This window comes from Mesoplodon mirus, assembly GCF_964341445.2.
Source record: "Mesoplodon mirus genome assembly, chromosome: 12".
Lineage (NCBI taxonomy): Eukaryota > Metazoa > Chordata > Mammalia > Artiodactyla > Ziphiidae > Mesoplodon > Mesoplodon mirus.
In genome coordinates, this window is record NC_138988.1 from 39852078 (window position 1) to 39873468 (window position 21391).

Below are 21391 nucleotides of genomic sequence, written 5' to 3' on the forward strand. Positions count from 1 at the left end.
CTGTTGTGGCCTCTCCCGTTGCGGAGCACAGGCTCCGGACACGCAGGCTCAGTGGCCATGGCTCACGGGCCCAGCTGCTCTACGGCATGTGGGATCTTCCCGGACCGGGGCACGAACCCGTGTCCCCTGCATCGGCAGGCGGACTCTCAACCACTGCGCCACCAGGGAAGCCCTCAAAAGACTTTTTTGAGATTATCAGGTAAATTTGAACATAGACCAAGTGTGAGATGATACTGAAGCCCTACTGATAATGTGGTTACATATATATATATATATAAAGTCCTTATTTATTAGTTACATTATGATATATTTAGGAGTGGTATGTCACATTATTTGGGATTTGTTTTAAGTAATTCATCAATAAAAGAAAAAAGATATATAGAGAAAAGGAAGGATGAATCAAGTGCAGCAAAACAGTTTAAAGTCTGAAATGTACCCAACAGGATCCAAAGTTTCCATGTAAAGATTAATTTACTTTGAGATAATTTTAATATAGTTCTCAGAATCAATGAAATGCATGAGCACAGAGACAGAGAAGAAGACCACCAGACGAAACAAGGTAAAAACAAGACCAAATTAGTTGGCCAGCTGAAAGCAAATTTAAATGGGTGAATCTTCACTGAGACAGATGGAGAAACTAGGTCAGAAGCCAAATGGAGTGAAATGGGGCCAATTCAAACCGAGGAAAGCAGTTCATAACACAACCAAGCAGACAAAAATAAATCAGAACTAATTAATTCATAGCTATGCCAAACAGAGAAAAATCTTGAAAAAGCTTCTGACAGAAATTTATGTGCAACTCTGAAAACAGGACTCTTAAGAAGGCAGGAATATCCAGAATAATTTTGTATTTACCATCCTAGACAAATAATCTCTCTCAGGTTTTAAATAAATGAAGAAAAATATGATTATGATATCAAATAACCTATAAAACACAAAACGGACAGATTTAATTACGCTATAAGCTTTTTTAACTTCTAGGACACAGAGAGGCCTCTTTTATTACCTTCCTCTCCTCCTTGCTCTCTGTGCTCCTATCACGCCGGCCTCCTTCCTTTCCTATCTCGGGGTCTCAGCACTGGTTGTTCCCCGGCACAGAAGAGTCTCCCACTACATCCACATATCTAACTTCCTTACCTCCTTGAAGCCTTTGCTCACACCCATCTCCTCACAGAGGCCTACCCTGATCACCCACCCCTGCCTCTACACCCCGGCACCCTGGATCCCCCTTATTCTGCTCTACTTATATTTGTATATATTATACATATTTTAAAACTATGTAGAGCTTATTATCCTCTAACATACATCATTTACTTATATATGCTATTTATTGTATATGTCAGTGTCACTATACTAGGATGACCAAAAAAATGCTTTATTGTTTTATTCAGAGATGTGTTCTAAGAGCTTAGAACATTGGCTGGCTATATGGTCAATAAATATATGAATGGAAAAATTAAGGAAGAGAACATATCCTCACCCAACAAGACTAGATTCCTGAAATTCTCCAGCATCACTTCTTTGCATAGGTTCCTCTGCTCAAGGCTCAGTCTCTTCCACTCTGCCTCAGTGAAAATCACAACCACATCCTCGAATTTCACTGGTCCCTAAATCAACCAACAAATTCATACTCATCAAGTCACCATCAATTTTCACATGGAGGATGGAACTGGCTGTCCTGAAGAGTCTCGCTACATAAGTAATGGATCTGAGGGTTTGCAGGGCTGGGCATTACTCCACACTTGGCTTGGTGTTATAACATGCAGAAAGCAGGACTAATCTATAAGACACACTCCTTGCCCTAAAACACTTACATTTTAATTGGGAAAATTATTTTTAAATCAATGAGAAAACATTAAAGCAGAGTTCAGGAGTATGAATGTGACAACTTATAATGGATGAAATTCGAATGGAGGGTAGAAGACAAGCTATAGAAGTAAGGAAAGGCAGCACAGAGGCAGGACTTATACTGGGCATTAAGAAATGATGAGGATTAGAGAAAAAATAAGAGGCAACTCAGACTATAGAGAAAAATATGAGTGCCTCATGCCAGGTCTAGAATGAGTATTGTTAACACTGATTAAAATATATTTCTCTGAACAAAAGGAGATAGTGCTGAGGCACGCCAAGCTTTATCAAAGGATTCAAACTGTATTCCTTCAGCCTGCTGGTTAATTGTCAAATTATCGGCCGCTCTGAAGGCTTGCGCCTAAGAGCATTCATCAGGAGTGGACAGTTGCTGCCTGAACCAGTCATGTGTGTGGGTTCTGAGAGATGCCTCTATGTGTGGGGCCTGGGTGAGATGGGGAGCGCAGGCAAGAAGGCAAGGTGGGGCACTGTAGTGAACCAGCCTGGTCAAGACCTACTATGGGACTTCCCTGGTGGTGCAGTGGTTAAGAATCCACCTGCCAATGCAGGGGACATGGGTTTGAGCCCTGGTCCGGAAAGATCCCACATGCCGTGGAACAACTAAGCCCGTGCGCCACAACGACTGAGCCTGTGCTCTAAAGCTGGCGAGCCACAACTACTGAGCCCGCATGCTGCAACTACTGAAGCGCTCGCGCCTAGAGCCTGTGCCCCGCAACAAGAGAAGCCCATGCACCGCAACAAAGAGTAGCCCCCGCTCGCCGCAGCTAGAGAAAGCCCACGTGCAGCAACGAAGACCCAACGCAGCCAAAAATAAATAAATAAATAAATAAAATTTTTTTAAAAAAAGACTTAACTATGTACTGAACATCTGGCCAGCTTAATAAAGGTCACTAGGTGCATGCGTGCACGCACGCACACACGCACACGCACGCACGCACACACACACACACACACACTCTCACACACAGATTTCTCTGCTTGAGAAAAGCGATTTATAAGATCCCTATCACTGTATGTATTTTGACATTGCCTTTTGTAAAGCCCTCCAACCTCTCACTCAATGTGTAGGGCAATATTTGAATATATAAAATGGTTGGCAGAGAGGATGGCAAGTAGTGGTTCCTGACAATGGCATTTCCAGTTAAATGAAGTTTAACCTTAATCTATTTTTAGCGAATTTTTCACGAACATATTTACATTTTATGAAACTACATCGCAAGATCATCACTGTAAGAATGATATTACAGTCTTTATTTCAGAGAAAGAACAATGAGGCCCAGAGAACTTCCCCAAATGACAAGAAAACAACAGGACTGGAAAACAGTCCTTCATGGTTCCAGAGCCCTTATTCTCTTCACTGCAAGCTGCTTTTTCTTCCGTCATGCACCAGTTTTCTCTCACCTCTTTATTTCTTCCAAGTCTCAGAAACCTTGCTTCAACTTTCTGCATACTTGAACCATACCACATGCTTTCTCATCAGGTCTCTTCTTATTAGAATAGGTATATTCAGGGACATTTTCTCTCTTTAGTTATGCCTAGAAGGTGGTGTTGCCCTCAAGTCTCATGGTAGTCACCAAATTACTTACTTCTATTGAATTCAAGCATTATTTAATCCGTTACCATCTGCTGCAACCTCTGGGTTGTCTGTGTCACTACTGCCTTGCCCTAGATTTTTAACTACTAAGCTCCTTCAGTCTGTGGAATTGAGGGGCATGTGTACATCATTCTCAGCTGTCTTTGATCACCCTGAATGCCTATTTTCTGACTTGCTTCCTCCTATTCTCAGGTCTATTTCAGTCTTCTATCTAGCCCACCTTCTAAGCAGTTTTTCACACCCTAGGAGTTGGTGATGTATACTCCAGGTTCTACAACTAAACTAATTAAGCTTCTGCCACATCAAAGACCACAGTTGGGGGGCTGAGGTGGTGGACTGAGCCACAAGGTTACCAAGCCAGAGCTTCTAGGCAGTCTTGCTTCAGAGCTAGATTCTAAAATAGATTTAAAATCCAATACACAGAAGTGGCAAAAGGAGTAAAGAATAATAATGATGCTGAATTGAGAGTGGGAAACTAGGTATAAATACAGAAATCACTGGGTGTGTGGGTTTGGGGAGGGATGTCAAATACACACGCTCACAGCCCAGGCAGTCAGGCTTTGTATAGTGTAGGAGGGAAGACATATGTCTAGACAACAAGCTGGGACCCACAATTAGGCAGCCAAGACCTATGGGGGGAATGGCGTGGGGACCCTCTCAAGCTTTCCATGACCAGCTTCTTCTGGCATACTCTGGTCCTCATATTCTTAATAATCTTTCCCCTATTCTTCTTACATCAGGTCTCACACTTTCTCTTGCTCACACCTTGTGTCTTTCATGTTCCAGCAACTTCTCCATTTCTTTCTTGCTTTCTCTTCCCCCTCTACTTCCCTCACTTAAGCATAAGACTGGCTCAGCTAGAAGGAAAGCCAGGATTTTTGCACAATGGATATGTTAAGAACCCAACCTGCAGAACCAAATGCCACAAATCCAAATCCCAGCTCCATTACTTTATAAAATATGTAACCTTGGGTAACTTACATAACCTCTCTGTGTCTTAGTTTCTACATCTATAAAATGGGTTTGATAATGACATCTACTTTCAGGGTTGTTGGATTAAATGAGTTAATAAGTGCTTAGATCAATGCCTGACATGAAGTAAATATTTGTTATTACTATTTATTATAATTAAGCAATATAATGTTTTATATTTAAGTGAGAACTGACTTTACAGATAAATAATTTTTGGTTCTCAAAAAGTAATCAAATACTCCAGTCAAGGCAACAAGGCAAGAAAAGGAAATAAGAGCATAGACATTTGGTAAGGAAGAAACAGAACAGTCCCTATTTGCAGATAACATGTTGTCTATGTAGAAAATCCAAAATAATCTACAAAATAGATCACAGAATTAATAAATGAGTCCATGAGGTCCACAAGATACAAGATGAACACACGAAAGTCAATCACATTCCTATATACTAGCAATGACCACATGGAAACAAATTAAAAACATAATGCCATTTGCAATCACTTCAAAAAAATGAGATAGCTAAAACATAAATCTAACAAAATTTGTACAGAGTCTTTATGGTGATGAAAGAAGCAAAGATCTAACTAAATGGACAGACACACCATGTTCATGGTTTGCAAGACTTGACACAGTGAAGATGTCAATTCTCCCCAAAATCATCTATAGATTTAAAACAATTCCTATCAAAATCTCAACAAGATTTTTTGTAGATACAGACAAGCTTATTCTACAGTTTATATGATAAGGCAAAGGAAGCAGAAGAACAAAGTGAGAGAGTCACTATACCTGATATTAAAATTATTACTTACTATTTGGTCACTACAATAACCAAAACAGCATAATATTGGTGGAAGAATAGACACAAATCAATGAAAGAATACTGAGAACCCAGAAAGAAGCCAACATGAGTACATCAAATTGATTTTTGATGAAGGTGCAAAAGCAATTCAATAGAGGAAGAAGAGTCTTTTCAACAAATTGTGCTGGAACAACTGGACATCCATGGGTAAAAAAATTAACACCAACCTAAAACCTCATACTTTATACAAAAAATTATTCAAAATGGATATTAGATTTAAATGTAAAACTATAAAACTTTTAGAAGAAAATATAAGAGAACACCTTCAAGACCTAGGGCTAGGCAGAGTTCTTAGTCATGACACCAAAACCATGATCCATAAAGAAAAAAATAAATAAACTGGACTTCATCAAAATTAAAACTTTTGTACCACAAAAGACTTCCACACCTCTTCCAGGAAACAGAAGCAGGGGGAGCCCTTCCTAACTCATCTATCAGGCCAGCATTACCCTAATACCAGAAAAGACATTAGAATACCCCAAACCAGAAAAAGACATTAGAAAGGAAAACCACAGATCAGTATATCTCATGAATACAGACACAACCCCCCCCAACAAAATACAAGCAAATCAAACCCAAAAATGTATAAGAAGAACTATACACCACAACCAGGGGGGACTTATTATAGGTTTGCAAAGCTGGTTCAACACTTGAAAAGCAATCAATGTAATTCACCTTAAAAACAGGCTAAAGAAGCAAAATCAGGGACTTACCTGGCGGTCCAGCGGTTAAGACTCTGCGCTTCCACTGCAGGAGGCACGGGTTCGATCCCTGGTCAAGGAACTAAGATCCCACATGCCGTGTGGTGCTGCCAAAGGAAAAAAAAAACAAAAACAGGAGGGTTTGGCTGGTGAAGCAAGGATTTTTTTTAGAGGGGTGAAACTATTCTGCATAATACTGTAATGGTGGATACATGGCACTATGCACTTATCAAAACCCCAGAACCTTACAGCACAAAGTATAAACCTTAATGTGTGTAAATTTTAAAAATTCATTTAGGAGGTCAGGGGATCCCAGGATGGAATGAAGAATGTGAAAAAAATGTATTACAAATATATGAAACAACCTCCCTAAAGGTGGTGGAGAAAAAAGGAGCTAATCTAAGTAGCTTACTTTGGAAATGAGTGGCATCTGTAGACAAAAGGAACTATATATAAATAAGTACTATATGCTAATTGATAAAGTTGTTTTCCACAGGGGCACAGGTAAACAATTCTCAAGTCACTATACTTATAAACTGGAATTGAAAAATTAAGTGAATGGATGGTGAATAGTGGAAGTCAGGTTTTTCACTGTTGGTGGGAGGTTATAAATAAGCAAGGTGAGGAGGCTAGAATGATCCACGTGGTAATGGATTTGAGCTGGAGGCATCAGAACAAACTCATGTTTAGCTTAATATAATTACATAAAGAAATATTTATAAATGAGTATATACAGAGATTAGTATACACAATCACATTTCTTTGCTCTGTCAGCTGAGAGGGCCTGGAAGCAATGACACTCCAGGAGCAAAGGGCACACCTAGCATACAGATCTTGGTTTCTAATATCATTCTCCAATGAAAGGAGCAACGGCTGATCTGAGGACTGGAGCAGGACATAAACAAAATGAGCCTGGACCATACTGTAGAGCCAGAAAGTAAGGAAGTACTTAAAAAAGGCAAAAAACCACAATAATGGGAGTATGTCAAAGGGACACAAGAACCAACTAAAGAGCTCCTGAAACAATATGAGCAACAAAATAAATAAAGTGATACTGGGTTATAACCCAAAGTATAAAATACATAACCATGACTCATACTGATATAAATAAATGATCAAATAAATAAATAAATGGAGGAGAATAGACAAGTTTCCCATGCAGAACAATTCCAAACAATTTATGTAGTTACTCGACCCTCAAAGAGGTGGACTGTAACTACCCACGTTTCAAGTGGGCTCTGCATAGTGACTTCTTCCCAGAGTATAAGTTATGGGGAAGGCAGGGTAGTAACTTTACAGTGTAGAAACCTGACAACCCTCCTTCTGCCAAATGATCAAGGTTAACATTAACAGTGGTAAGTAATGCTGATACTATCTACCATTGGCATGATGTGATAAGAACAGTATTTCACCTCTGTGGTGTTCCTCCCAGAAAACCGTATCTCAGTCTAATCAGAAAAAACATCAAGTCTCACTCATACCTGATTTCAATGATAAACAGATGAGAATTTGGACTTGGAGTATGCTGGAATGGGTTAAAACTTTTGGGGCTGTTGGATTGGGGTAAATGTATTTTGCATGCTAGAAGGATGTGAATGGGGGGGACGAGGATGGAATGTTATGGACTGAACTGCATCCCCCCAAAATTCATAGGTTGAAGTCTAACCCTCAGTGTGACTCCATTTGAAGACAGGGCCTTTCGGGAGATAATTAAAATTAAATTAGGTCATAAAGTTATGGTGTCCGTATAAACAGAGGAAGAGATGCCAGGAATGTGCATGTGAACAGAGGAAAGGCCATGTGAGGACACACAGTGAGAAGGCAGCCATCTGCAAGCCAGGAAGAAAGTTCTCACTAGAAACCAACACTGCTGGCACCTTAACCTTGGACTTACAGCCTCCAAAACTATGAGAAAATAAGTATCTGTTGTTTAAGTCACCCAATCTGTGATATTCAGGTATGACAGCTGAAGAATACTAAAACAGTATCTCTTACTCAAAGTGATGCCTAAAAAATGAGGATTTGTACTCACTTTCTCTGGTTACAGGAACCCTGGATGCTTATTTTTGTAATAATAAATGTCCCAAACGTAAAAAAAAAAAAAAATTGGACAAATCCCAATTAAGGGACAATCTATAAAATACCTGACCAAAACACCTCCTTGGAGACATGACAACCAATGTAGTACAATAGCCTGAATGAGATATTGGAACAGAAAGAGGACATTAGGTAAAAACTAAGGAAATCTGAATAAAGTATGGACTTCAGTTAATAATAACATAAAAATTGGTTTATTAATCGTGACAAGAATACTAATGTAAGATGTTAATAACAGGGAAAACTAGATGTGGGATATATGGGAATTCTATTTATAAACTATCCTTGCAATTTTTCTGTAAATCTGGAACTATTTTAAAATTAAATTTTTATTTTAAAAAACCTTTAAAAAGTGTCATTCCAATACACTAACATCAAAACAAAACATGAAATACTGAGAGATAAATTTAACAAAATATGTGCCAGACATGTACATCAAAAACTGTAAGATTCCTAAGATAAAGATCTGTATAAGTGAAGATATACTGTGTTGATGGACCAGAAGACTCAATAATGTTAAGATGTTAGTTCTCCCCCATACTGATGTAAAAATTCAAAGCCATTCTAATCAAAATCTCATTGTAGGGCTTCCCTGGTGGCGCAGTGGTTAAGAATCCACCTGCTGGGCTTCCCTGGTGGCGCACTGGTTGAGAGTCCGCCTGCCGATGCAGGGGACACGGGTTCATGCCCCGGTCCGGGAAGATCCCACATGCCGCGGAGCGGCTGGGCCCGTGAGCCATGGCCGCTGAGCCTGCGTGTCCGGAGCCTGTGCTCCACAACGGGAGAGGCCACAGCAGTGAGAGGCCCGCGTACCGCAAAAAAAAAAAAAAAAAAAAAAAAAAAAAGAATCCACCTGCCAATGAAGGGCACACGGGTTCGAGCCCTGTTCCGGGAAGATCCCACATGCCGTGGAGCAACTAAGCCTTTGCACCACAACTACTGGCCTGCGCTCTAGAGCCCGTGAGCCACAACTACTGAGCCCACGTGCCACAACTACTGAAGCCCATGTGCCTAGAGCCCGTGCTCCGCAATGAGAAGCCTGCACACCACAACAAAGAGTAGCCCCTACTCATCGCAACTAGAGAAAGCCCGAGCGCAGCAACGAAGACCCAACGCAGCCAAAAATAAATAAATAAATTTATATTAAAAAATAATCTCATTGTAGAAACTGATAAGCTGATTCTAATATTTAAATGAAAATGCAAAGGACCTAGATTATACAAAGCAATCTCAATAAAGTGTTGGGGAGGTGGTAGAAATAAGGCAGTTACTTCCCTGTTAGAAAGTGATTTGCTCCCAAGTCACTCTCATCTCTGACAATCAAGGCTGGTATCTGTGGTCCTAGGGCCTGGAAACTGACCTTCGCTAATGCAAAATCCCCTGAGGAAAATACCAATGATGTAGCTGCTATGTTTTCTGTACTGTATCCTTTCAGGAAGCTACCTAGATTTAATGCAGAGTTAAAATGCATTGTGTACCATTAATTTGATTTTCAATCCAAAACCTAAGACCATTCTTTGTGGCTGTGCATTGTTTTAACAGTTACAGGCTAACACTTAGTCATGTCTTTCCCTGAACTATTTTGTTTTAACTGTCTTCATCATAATTACCAGGTGTCATTATTTCCTATTTCTATGCATTATTTCCCAAAGACTACTGGCTCTTTGAGAATAAGGACAGTGTACTTACATTCTGTTTGGCTAGTTCACAGAATTTTACACAGTCCTGTACCCAAGAATCAGTAAATTACACTTCTGGTGTAGAAAAGAAGATGGGATCAGGGGAGCAAGGGTGGGATGAAGCATCAGAACAAGAAGGTGAATTCTCCATGTTCTTTTATCATTGAATAGTTTTCTAGGACGAAAAAAAGTCAAGGCATCACAGAAAACTCATGGTTTTGAGAGTCAGAGCAATCTGAGTTCAATTTAGGTGTTCATGTGTGATTATAAGAAAGTCACGAAATCCCTCTGAACCAGATGTCTCCCAAAGGGGCACTCTCTTTACCTCATAAAGTTGTTTTAAGGATAAACATAGGACTGAAATTATGGATGAAACAGTACGCTGTCTTAAATTTGCTTTAAAATAATCCAGTAAGGTTGGAGATGAAACAAAACTGGCCATGAGGGCTTCCCTGGTGGCGCAGTGGTTGAGGGTCCGCCTGCCGATGCAGGGGACGCGGGTTCGTGCCCTGGTCCGGGAAGATCCCACATGCCGCGGAGCGGCTGGGCCCGTGGGCCGTGGCCACTGGGCCTGCGCATCCAGAGCCTGTGCTCCGCAACGGGAGAGGCCGCAGCGGTGAGAGGCCTGCGTACCACACACACACACAAAAAACTGGCCATGAGTTGATAGTTACTGAAGTAGGTTGATGGATACATGAGGGTTCATTAACTCTTTTCTTCTACTTTTAGATATGCTTGAAAATTTCAATAATAGTTAAAAAGAAGTCCAGTGTATAAGACCAGACTATGAGATACTATTAAGGTAATATAATTATTTGTGTGAGCTCTGATGAAGGGAACTTTAATAGTGCATTTTAGGACTTTAATAACCCCACGTTTTTATTAAAAGTTACCCTTATGTTTTAGAATGCCCTAAATTCTTCATATTAAACTTATTTATGTTTTTCTATAAGCTCAAAAAGTTAAAAAAAACGAAATGCAGAAATCATTATAAAGTGCCTAGCACAACGGCAAACACAGGCGTGAATGCTGATCTGATGAACGTTGATGGCTACCTCAATGTTCATCTCTGCCTCCCTCCCCAAGAAAGAGAGACGCGCTGAATCTCTGAGAAATAAGCTAGCATTTCAGAGAAGAGAAAGGTAGCCCCAACTCACCAGATATCTAGGCTTCTCCTCTTTACCAAGTCTGGCAGAGCCCTTAAAAGACAGAACTGGGGAAAGAAATAGCAGCCTTGAGAACCCAGGCCTATCAGGATTATTCCTGAGAACCCTTCTGAGTCTCAGCTGTGGCCACTTGTGCCTTCTCACCTGAACCAGAAGTCTCAGCCCCTCCTGATCCCATCCAGGGCCTCAGCTCCTCTCACCACTCGCCTTAACGCTTGAGTTAACCTCCACGGTCTACACCCCTTCCCTGTTTACTTATGTTTTTAGAGAAATACTGATCTTAATTAAATATAATAAGGTAAATTCTAAGTACCCATCACCTTTCCACCCTAAAAATCAGCAAAACTGTTCCGACAAGGCATAGTTTTTTTTCCCATACTTGTTACATGGCTCCAGTTACCCCCCCAAAAAAAAGTTTATGAAAATTTTAAACACAGAAATATAAATGTGATTTAAGAAAAATGAATTTTTAAAATTTCAACGTTTTCCCTTACTTTATATACAAGAGCACTAGTAAAGAGTAGAAGGTATTAAAGACCATTACAACAGCATTTCTAAAATGCAGCTTTCCTTACACCCCTTAAAAACAAATTACCTTGGTGGCACAGTGGTTAAGAATTCACCTGCCAATGCAGGGGACACGGGTTCAAGCTCTGGTCCGGAAAGATCCCACATGCCGTGGAGCAACTAAGCCTGTGTGCCACAACTACTGAGCCTGTGCTCTAGAGCCCACGAGCCACACTACTGACCCTGTGTGCTACAACTACTGAGGCTGCGTGCCACAACTACTGAAGCCCACATGCCTAGAGCCTGTGCTCCACAGCAAGAGAAGCCAACGCAATGAGAAGCCCGCGCACCACAGTGAAGAGTAACCCCCACTCTCCGCAACTAGAGAAAGCCCCAGCGCGCAGCAGCGAAGACCCAACGACAGCCAAAAATAAATAAATAAATAAATCTTTAAAAAAATAAAAAGTGAAATTACCTTTAATAACATTTAACCCAACATATCTAAGATATTATCATTTCAACACATAGTGTTAAAAAGTTATCGATAGTTTATACTTTTTTCCCAACCATCTCTCTCTTTTTAAAAAATATTTATTTATTTTATTTACTTATTTAGGCTGCGCCAGGTCTTAGTTGCAGCACGCGGGATCTTGGTTGCGGCATCTTTAGTCGCGGCATGCAGACTTCTTAGGCGCCGCATGCATGTGGGATCTAGTTCCCCGACCAGGGATCCAACCCGGGTCCCCTGCATTGGGAGCGGAGTCTTACCCACTGGACCACCAGGGAAATCCCCCCAACCATCTCTTGGAAATCAGGTGTGTATTTGACACTTACAGTACATCTCAAAAAGACGTTAAATTTTCAAGGATTAAAGGAAGTATAGTCTCAGCAAAACAATAACCTTGTGTCTGATGGAAAAATGTTTTAGACTTCTTCATTATTCAGTTAGATATTAATTAACAGGAAGTAAAATTAAGAATGCAGTTCCTCAGTAGCATTCGCCACACCTGAAGCGTTCAATAGTCACTGGCAGCCAACGGCTGCCGGAGTGGACAGCGCAAATGGGACCCCCGCGGCGGAAGTCGAGGCGGGGAGATTTGGAGAGGTAGCTGCAAACCACGAGGACAGGGTACTGGACACCAAGGGAGGAAACCCCGCCCCACCCACAAGGAAGGCGAGCAGTCGGGAGGGGTGATCTGCACAGCCCACAGCGCGCACCCTCCATCTCCACACCTCCTGAAGGACGAGCCTCAGCCTCGGATACCGCCCACGCCAGCCCGGCGCCTGAGGTCGGAGCGCCCGGGGGAGACGGGGGGCGCGGTCACCCTCTTCTCGCCCTGGCACTTCGCCAGCTCGCCCGACTCACCGTCCGCTGCCAAGCCGGAATTGCTCCCGCAAGGTCCACATGTGCGCCTGGGTAGGCAAAGAGGCAGCAATAACGGTACCACCTTCTGCGTCCAGTCGCTAAGAGATCTCACAGCCCGCCCCTGGCCACGGGCGGTGCAAAGGGAAGGACGTGCGTCTGCAGGAAGTGCGTCACGGCGCAGCGCGTGGCCTGCCGGGAAGCGTAGTTTCGGAACAGAACGCGACCCCCGCGGGTCGGAGAAAGACTGTATTATCGCGTTGACCTGCTGACTTCTCCTCCGGCACGTTTTCTGTTTTTACCACCGGTACCCATAAGCAAAACGTAGTCTTGTTTCCATGCTTTTAAACATTCTATAAATAGCCTTATAACGTATCTACTAGCTCATTTTGCACAGTTTCTTTAATGATATACGGTAATCCGTTCATTTTTGTTCACAGCTGTATGGTATCTATTGTAAAAATAGACCAGTATTCCAATTGGTTGTTATCCTGTGTGTCTCCTTGCACACCCATGGAGAGTTTCTCTAGGGCAGCGGTTCACAAACTTTTTGCTGCAATAATCCTTTTACACTCTTAAAAATTACTTTTTTCCAGTTTCATTGAGATATTACTGACATACAGCACTGTATAAGTTTAAGGTGTACAGCATAACGACCTACATATATTGTGAAATGATTACCACAATGTTTCATTAACATCCATCATCTCATATAGATACGAAAAGGAAAAAAAATGTTTTTTTTACTTGTGATGAGAACTCTTAGGATCTACTCTCTTGACAACTTTCAAATATACCACACAGCAGTGTGAACTATAGTCATCATTACATCCTGTACTTTTGTATCTTATAACTGAAAGTTTGTACTTTTTACAACCTTCATCCAATCTCCACCCACACTCTAACCACAAATCTGATCCCTCTTTCTATGAGTGTGGTTGCTTTTTGTTTGAACGGCATTGAGAAACGGCCACAGTGATGTGTTTAATGCCAGAGGAAAAGCCATGAGGGGCACGCTTTTCCAGAGTTACAACTGTCAAGGGGAAGCAAAACCTTAAGGGTACTGTAACTGCAGGCTTAGCCCTGAGACTGAACTGCGTCTCTGTGAGTGTTTAACAAATGCCTGGCCCCTCCGAACTGTCACTTCCATGTGAGCAGGGACATCATCCCTACCAGCACTGCATACAGAGCAGGTCTCCTTAAGTCCCTACTGGGTGTTGGAGGAGGAGGGCAGAGGCGTGTGAAGGGCACGGGAGGGACCCGAGAATGGAGACGCTGTGCTGGACCTCTTGGCCCTGTTGCCTCTCCCCATGCCCTCCTGGAAGGAACAGCGGCCTCACCCATCTCTGTGTTAACAAGAGTGATCCTCTCTCTCTCTCTCACACACACACACACACACCCCCAGGAGGACTCTCAGAGTTAAGGACTTGGTGGTCCTGGTAAGATGGAGGAGGGGAGATAAGTGAATTTGAATGTGGAGGAAATTGTTTTCAGAAGAATTTATTTTTCAGAGTCCAAAAGTCTGAGCCAGGATAAGCTGATTCTTAGCACTATTCACTGGGCTGAAATATCCCAAAGATATCTTTGATTCTCTGAGCAATTCTCTCAGTCTTTTTGCCTATCTTCTCCCACCTCTCTGGAGGAAGTCACCCAGCCAGCGAAATAGCCCCACACTCTGAATTTGTGAAACAGGAGGAAACAGGCTTCTTTTGGGGATTGGCTCAAGATTAAGACAGTACCACACCCCACCTGAACACCCCCATTCCTGGGCCACCGCAGGAAGCTTGGGGCCCCAATTTACTTCCAGTGTGACACTTGGAGCATGTGGTTGAATATCTACACCCACAGACAGATGAGAAAACTGGGGCCCACAGATGGCAAGGGGTTTCCCAGGGTCACAAGCCCATCCCAACAAAGCTGGACTGGAGCAGGGGCTGAAAGCCCTTGACTTGAGTCAATGCCTCTTAAACTTCAGCACAGTCAGAATCCCCTAGAGGCCTGGTGAAAATGCAAATGGCTGGGCCCCACCCCAGAGTCTGATTCAGGAGGTCTGAGTGGGGCCTGGGAATCTGCCTTTCTGTCAAGTTCCCAAGTGGGGCCCCACTTAGAGAACCACTGCTCTAAGGGATGGCAGAGCCAGTCCTGGAGACCTGGGGCTCGGGTGAGGGAGCCACCAGGGTAGGAGGGCCTTTCTCTGCCCTGGATGGGGCAGCAGGTAATTGGTCCAAAGGATGTTCCACAAACCACCCCATTATCAGCTCCATAACACAGAAGGAACCACTCACCTCATTACAGTTTATGTCAAATTGGTCCTTGGACTGGTCCAGGGTGACTGTCCCCGCACACTCTTTCACCAATTGGAAGGGGAGGCTCGAGGTCAAACTGGAACCCCCCGGGCCGTCACCTCCCAAACTCAGCCTACGGACTGGAAATCTTCCCCAAAGCCCCCTATTCAGCTCCCTGGGAAGCATCCACCAGTGCCCCCAGCCCCCAGCCTCACCTCATTCTCCTTGAAGTCACACTGCTCCAGAGGCTGCTGGGTCGTCCTGGGGCACACGGTCTCCTTCACTGTGAAGCTCACTGGCTTCAGGGTGCCTGGGTCCTCATCCTGGTCAAGGATCAATGTGGGGAGACTGGGCTGAGGTTCATGCTTCCTTCTCTGATCTGTCTCCCTACCCCCACCTAGACGGCAGCCTCTCCCGCTGCTCTGTGTGCCTGGCCCTGGGCTTGGTGCTGGGTGCATGGGGGAAGGGGACAGAGCCCACTCCTGGCCTCGTGGGCACACAGAGAGCAGGAGCAGAACTCATACCATCTCTGATGAGACCACCTGCACCTCTGAGGGGCTGAGGGAAGTCAGGGGCCGCCTACAGGGAGAGACCTTGCCACTGGCACCTCCAGGCTGAGCAGAGTCGTTCCCTGGTAGAGAGACACCGAGTTAAGAGGGGACTTAAAGCAGGGAAGTCACATGGCAGAGCCAGTGACCCCCCCACTATCCCTGGAATTCCCAGAGAACCCTTAGGCCCAAAAGGGGTGTACAGGGCGCCTGTTCCAACAGTAGAGATGCTAAGGCAGGAAGCCTCATGCTGGGAGGGGACCCAGCTCTGGGAAGGTTTCCTGGAAGAGGTGGGAGCCCACCTAGAGGGAGAAGTGCCTTCCTGACAGGAGGTACAGCCTGAGGAAAGGGGATGACAGTGTGGCCTGGGCTGGCGAGAGACAGCCCCCTCCCCAGGGTTCTCCTGACTCACGGTCTTGGGAGGCGGGTCCAGCTCCAGGAGGCGGTAGAGATTAGCTTCTGAGGACCGCTGGTTGAGCTGATCCAAAGCACGAATCACGGCCTCGTTGTAGCTGAGGGTCTGGGCACTGCCCGAGGGCACCACTAGTCCCAGCAGCAGTAGCCACAGTGGCCACCGCCCCAGGGCGAGGCTGGCCCTCTGGGTCTCCATGGTCCCCAAGTCGGCCTCCTCCCAGCATGCAAGACCCTCCTTTATGCTCAACCTGGGCCTGATGCAAAGGCTCAACCAGGAGCCTTCCTGACCTGCCCCATCCCTGGCTACCTTCCAGGGTGTTGTCCGGGCTTTCTTCAGCCCCTGCGTTGCCTCACAGGATTGCTGGGCAGTGGGAGTGGGAAGCCTCCTGTGAAGGTGAAGAAATGGTTTCTCCATCTCCCTGACAATGTCTTGGCCTCTCCTGGGGACCATGGGGAGTGTCATAGGCAGGGTTGCTCAAGAGCGTTGAGTCCTCCAGGAGAGGGAGGACCAGGCTCTGTCTTACGTCCCCTCTGCCTCCACACCCTGGCCTCCTCAGGAATAGGGTAAAGGAGTGATTCAACAGCCACCTCCAACTCCAGGCACTGCCTGGAACCCAGTAGGAACTCAGTTAAACTTTGATGAATGGAGGACAGTACGAACCACATCTAGAGCCTCATCCATCCAGCAGTCCGTAGGCAGACAGTCAAGCCCTCACCATCTTGTTCTCTGGGCCCAGCCCTCAGCCAGTGAGCTCTGTCTGTCCCCTCTCCTGGATTCTTCTCCACTGCTTTCTCAGTCTAAAAATGTCCTGTCCCCGGGCCCCGCCAAACACGACCTATTGTCCTGGCCCTTCCCCAAAGGAGCCTGAGAAAGAGTCATCTACACCACTGACAACACTTCTTTGCAGGCTCACGTTCAAGGCCATGGCAGGCTGACCAGCCCTCACTGGGTCCAGAGGCCCCTCTCAAGCCTTGTCTTTTTCTCCACAGGCACTGGAGACACTCTGTCCTTCTGAAACTGCCCCCTGCCCGATTGTCCCCTGCTGCCACTCTCCTGGGTGCCCTCCTGCCTCCCCCATGGCTCCTGCTCGGTCTCCTCCAAGGACCCTCCTCCTAAAAGGCAGGGCTGGCACAGGTGCATCCGGGCTGCTTCTCCTCGCAGTCCTCACACATTCCTGGGGACACCCCTTCTCAAGATACCAGTTACCAAGGACACACATCACTGGTCTGTATCTCTGAGCTCAAGACTCCCATGAGTGCCCTTGGTTGTCCGCACTGGGCTGTTGGCTGCTGGGTGCCGCCGCAGGAGCCCTGAACTGAAAGCCTGGGAGCCCCACCTGCTCCTTCTTCCTCCTGAGGACACTCCCTCTGGCCTCCCACCAGCCCTGCCCAGCTCCTACCACCATCTTCTCTCCTCCCAAGCGTAGCCACAGCCTCCAGACTCCACCTTCTCTGATTCCAGGCTCTCCCCAGACCACTGTCCGCCCTCCACACCATTGCCTAGGGGCTCATGCCAAGCACTGATTTGGCCATTCCCCCCGCTGCCTTGAGGCAGGGGCATCGGGGTCTGGGTCTTGATGCTCCCTGCTGTCCTCAGCCCCTGCCCTGCAGGCCTCAGGTGTCAGGCTGCCCCATCCACCTCAACCACTCAGACAACGCTGAGCCCCCTGCTCTTCCCCATCTCTGCGCCTGGTCCCTCTGCTTGCCCTTCCGCCTGGGGAAGTCTCCCCTGACCTCCATCCAGAAATGGCACCTCCTCCTCTTGGCTCCTACAGCCTTAGGAAGTCTCTTCTGATTTAACCCCAAGTGACTCCGTGTCCAGTGCTCTGGTTGAGTCACGAGGCAGGGATGGCCAGTGCTCGGGGGTGGAGGGAGCACAGCTGAGAGAGATAATGAGCCAAAGTGTTAGAGGGGCCCAGAGGCCATGAAGCAAATTCTGATCCAGTCTCCCATGGAATGGCCATGTGACTGGAGGCCTGTGGGACTCTTGGCAATTGGCTGGGGCACTTTGGAAGGTGGCAACTGGGAAGGATGGCGCTGGTTGCGCACTCAGCCTTGGAGAAGGAAGGAGGGGTGGGCTTCTGTGCAACCTGGTTTCACAGTCCAGGTGTTGCCCCAGTGCCCTCTTGGTCAAGCTGTGTCCTTTCCCCAAGTCAAAGGAGGAAAAGAAGGTGATTACAGTAGAAAATAATTAGCAATACACATATTACTGCTGTCTGGTGACCCTGAAATCGTCACTGTGCCCTCCTGCCTCTGCGCCTTTGTATTTGTTCATTCTTCAGACTGAAGTCCCCTTTCTCGTCCTTCCCTGAATCCTTAGGAGGGTCCCCTGTCTGGTCCGCAGGCAGCACCTCTCATGGTTGGGGGAGAGCCTTCCCTTCCTCCAGCATCTGGCTTTCCTGGTTTAGGCCTCACAGCCTGTCAGAGCGGAGGTCTTCTCAGGAAAGACACAACAGCCCTTGTCCCAGGCAGGTTGCCCCTGACTCCACTTCTGGTCCTTGAGAAATCCTCATGCAACCTTCACCCCAACAAACTCAGGTATGAGCCCTGATCCTGCATCTCCTCTCTCCTTTGCTCCTCCCAGCCATCCTTCCTGTCCATGAGACTCATGGCCATTGTACCTGCAGGCTTAGCCCTGAGACTGAACTGCGTCTCTGTGAGTGTTTAACAAGATGCCTGGCCCCTCCGGACTGTCACTTCCATGTGAGCAGGGACATCATCCCCATCAGCACTGCACACAGAGCAGGTCTCCTTAAGTCCCTACTGGGTGTTGGAGGAGGAGGGCAGAGGCGTGTGAAGGGAACGGGAGGGACCCGAGAATGGAGACGCTGTGCTGGACCTCTTGGCCCTGTTGCCTCTCCCCATGCCCTCCTGGAAGGAACAGGGGCCTCACCCATCTCTCTGTTTCGTGCCTGCATTCACACACACACACACACACACACACACACACACACACACGGCATCCCAGAGTTACGGATTCAATCTTGGTAAGTGGGAGGAGGGGAGACGAGTGGAACTGAAGTCTGGAGGATACTGATTTCACAAGAATTTATTTTTCAGAGTCCAGTAGCCTGAGCCAGAATAAGCACACAATTAGGACTCTTCTCTGGCTCATGATGCAAAACCATGATGTGCTGATTATCTGCACACTCTCATCACTATTATGCGACACACTTGTGTTGGCTGTGGTGGCGCCCATGGTAGCTTTGTAATCCTGACACTCTGGGCCTGTGAACCAGGAAGAAACAGGTTGCTCTTGGTACTGGACCAGCATCAACACAAGACCCCTCCCCACCTGGACTTCCCTTTTCCAGTGTCACACCAGGATCCTTGGGGCCCCAGTTCACCCTGTAGCTGTGACCTCTGGAGCTTGTGGTGAATCCCGACACATACAGGCAGAAGAGAAAACTGAGGCCCACAGAAGGCAAGGGGCTTCCCAGGGTCACAAGCCCATCCCATCAAAGCTGGATGACAGCAGGGGATGAAAGCTCCAGTCAGTGTCTTTCAAATTCAGCAGTCATAATTCCCTGGAGGCCTTGTGAAAATGCAAATGGCTGGGCCCCAGACCAGAGTCTGATTCAGGAGGTCTGAGTGGGGCCTGGGAATCTGCCTTTCTGTCAAGTTCCCGGGTGGGACCCCACTTAGAGAACCACTGCTCTAAGGGAGGGCAGAGCCAGTCCTGGAGGCCTGGGGCTCGGGTGAGGGAGGGGCCAGGTAGGAGGGCCTTTCTCTGCCCTCAAAGGGGCATCAGGTAATTGGTCCAAAGGACGTTCCACTACCCACCCTCAGCAGCCCCTGCAGCACAGAGGGGCCACTTACCTTACTACAGGCGATGTCGAAGTTACCCCTGACCTGGTCCAGGGTGACTGTCCCCACACACTGTTTCACCAGCTGAAAGGGGAGGCTCATGGTCAAACTGGAACCCCCAGCCCATAAACTCCCAGCCTCACCCCAGGGGCTGGAAATCTTCCTGGAAGCCCTCAGTTCAGATCCCTGGGAAGCATCCGCCAGTGCCCCCAGCCCTCAGCCTCACCCCATTCTCCTTGAAGTCACACTGCTCCGGGGGCTGCTGGGTCGTCCTGGGGCACACGGTCTCCTTCACCGTGAAGCTCACAGGCTTTGGGGTGTCCGGGTCCTTGTCCTGGTCAAGGATCAATGAGGGGAGACTGGGCTGAGGTTCATGCTTCCTTCTCTGATCTGTCTCCCTGCCCCTCACCTAGACGGCAGCCTCTCCAGCTGCTCTGTGTGCCTGGCCCTGGGCTTTCTGCTTGGTGCACGGGGGAAGGGGACAGAGCCCATTCCAGGCCTCATGGGCACACAGAGAGCAGGAGCGGATCTCACACCAACTCTGACGAGAGCACCTGAACATCTGAGGGGTTGAGGGAAGTCAGGGGTCGCCTGCAGGTAGAAGCCTCATCACTGTAACTGCCAGGCTGAGCAGAGCCTTCCCTGGTAGGGAACAAAGAAGTGCAGAGGGGACTAAAGCCAGGAAGTCACATCACAGAACCAAGGACACCCCCTCCATCTTTGGAGGTCCCAGAAGCCCCTTAAGCCCAAACAGGGTGTACAGGTCGCCTGTTCCCACAGTAGAGATGCTAAGGCAGGAAGCTCTCATGCTGGGAGGGGACCCAGCTCTGGGAAGGTTTCCTGGAAGAGGTGGGAGCCCACCTAGAGGGAGAAGTGCCTTCCTGACAGGAGGTACAGCCTGAGCAGAGGCGGTGACAGTGTGGCCAGGGCTGGTGGGAGACAGCCCCCTCCCCAGGGTCCTCCTGACTCACGGTCTTGGGAGGCAGGTCCAGCTCCAGGAGGCGGTAGAGATTAGCTTCTGAGGACCGCTCATTGAGCTGATCCAAAGCACGAATCACGGCCTCGTTGTAGCTGAGGGTCTGGGCACTGCCCGAGGGCACCACTAGTCCCAGCAGCAGTAGCCACAGTGGCCACCGCCCCAGGGCGAGGCTGGCCCTCTGGGTCTCCATGGTCCCCAAATCGGCCTCCTCCCTGCATGCAGGTCCGTCCTTTATGCCCCTCCTGGGCCTGTTGCGATGGCCCAACCACGTGTCTTCCTGACCTGCCCCATCCCTGATCTCCTCCCCGGCTGTGAGCTGGACTTGCCTCAGCCCCTGCTGTTGCCTCATGGGATTGCTGGGCAGTGGGAGCGGGAAGCCTCTTGTGGAAGGTGAAGAAATGGTTTCTCCATCTCCCTGACAACGTCTTGGCCTCTCCTGGGGCCCATGGGGAGTGTCATAGGCAAGGTTGCTCAAGAGCGTTGAGTCCTCCAGGAGAGGGAGGACCAGGTTCTGTCTTACATGCCCTCTGCCTCCACACTCTGGCCTCCTCA

At 47.1% G+C, this 21391-nt stretch overlaps 3 protein-coding genes across 7 annotated transcripts in view; all 3 read right to left on the minus strand.

Moving 5' to 3' along the window:
• LOC309813471 (uncharacterized protein) overlaps positions 1-12941 on the minus strand; it is an 87196-nt gene extending 74255 nt beyond the window's left edge. For 4 of the 5 annotated variants that reach the window (XR_014295512.1, XR_014295513.1, XR_014295514.1 and 1 more), the window contains exons 1-2: positions 12810-12941; positions 6007-6101 (exon numbers count right to left, since the gene is read on the minus strand). The gene's annotated coding sequence lies outside the window, so the exon portion shown is untranslated. Of the gene's footprint in view, positions 1-6006; positions 6102-10927; positions 11154-12809 lie in introns of those variants that run through there. The other variant, XR_014295515.1, reaches the window with a different exon arrangement.
• A 1072-nt stretch (positions 12942-14013) lies between these two features.
• LOC309813107 (cathelicidin-4-like) lies at positions 14014-16249 on the minus strand (the record flags this gene model as incomplete). The annotated part of the gene is made up of 4 exons (XM_082637701.1): positions 14014-14124; positions 15092-15163; positions 15307-15414; positions 16052-16249. 4 exons carry the CDS (start codon positions 16247-16249, stop codon positions 14014-14016), a joined length of 489 nt encoding a protein of 162 aa, XP_082493827.1.
• A 2872-nt stretch (positions 16250-19121) lies between these two features.
• On the minus strand, positions 19122-21032 carry LOC309813522 (cathelicidin-1-like). The gene is made up of 4 exons (XM_082638497.1): positions 20832-21032; positions 20087-20194; positions 19873-19944; positions 19122-19281 (listed from the first exon to the last, which is right to left on the minus strand). The coding sequence occupies exons 1-4, from the start codon at positions 21027-21029 to the stop codon at positions 19192-19194; spliced, it is 468 nt and encodes a 155-aa protein (XP_082494623.1). The 5' UTR covers positions 21030-21032; the 3' UTR covers positions 19122-19191.
• Between the last annotated feature and the right edge of the window lie 359 nt (positions 21033-21391).

Bases quoted from the DNA above. Each gene is read 5' to 3' on its own strand.
- LOC309813522 (XM_082638497.1), bottom strand. From the start codon at position 21,029: ATGGAGACCCAGAGGGCCAGCCTCGCCCTGGGGCGGTGGCCACTGTGG. The intron at 20,195-20,831 runs GTGAGTCAGGAG...ATCCTTGACCAG, and splicing joins TGGACCTGCCTCCCAAGACC to GACAAGGACCCGGACACCCC. The intron at 19,282-19,872 runs GTAAGTGGCCCC...CCTGGTTCACAG, and splicing joins TCGACATCGCCTGTAGTAAG to GCCCAGAGTGTCAGGATTAC.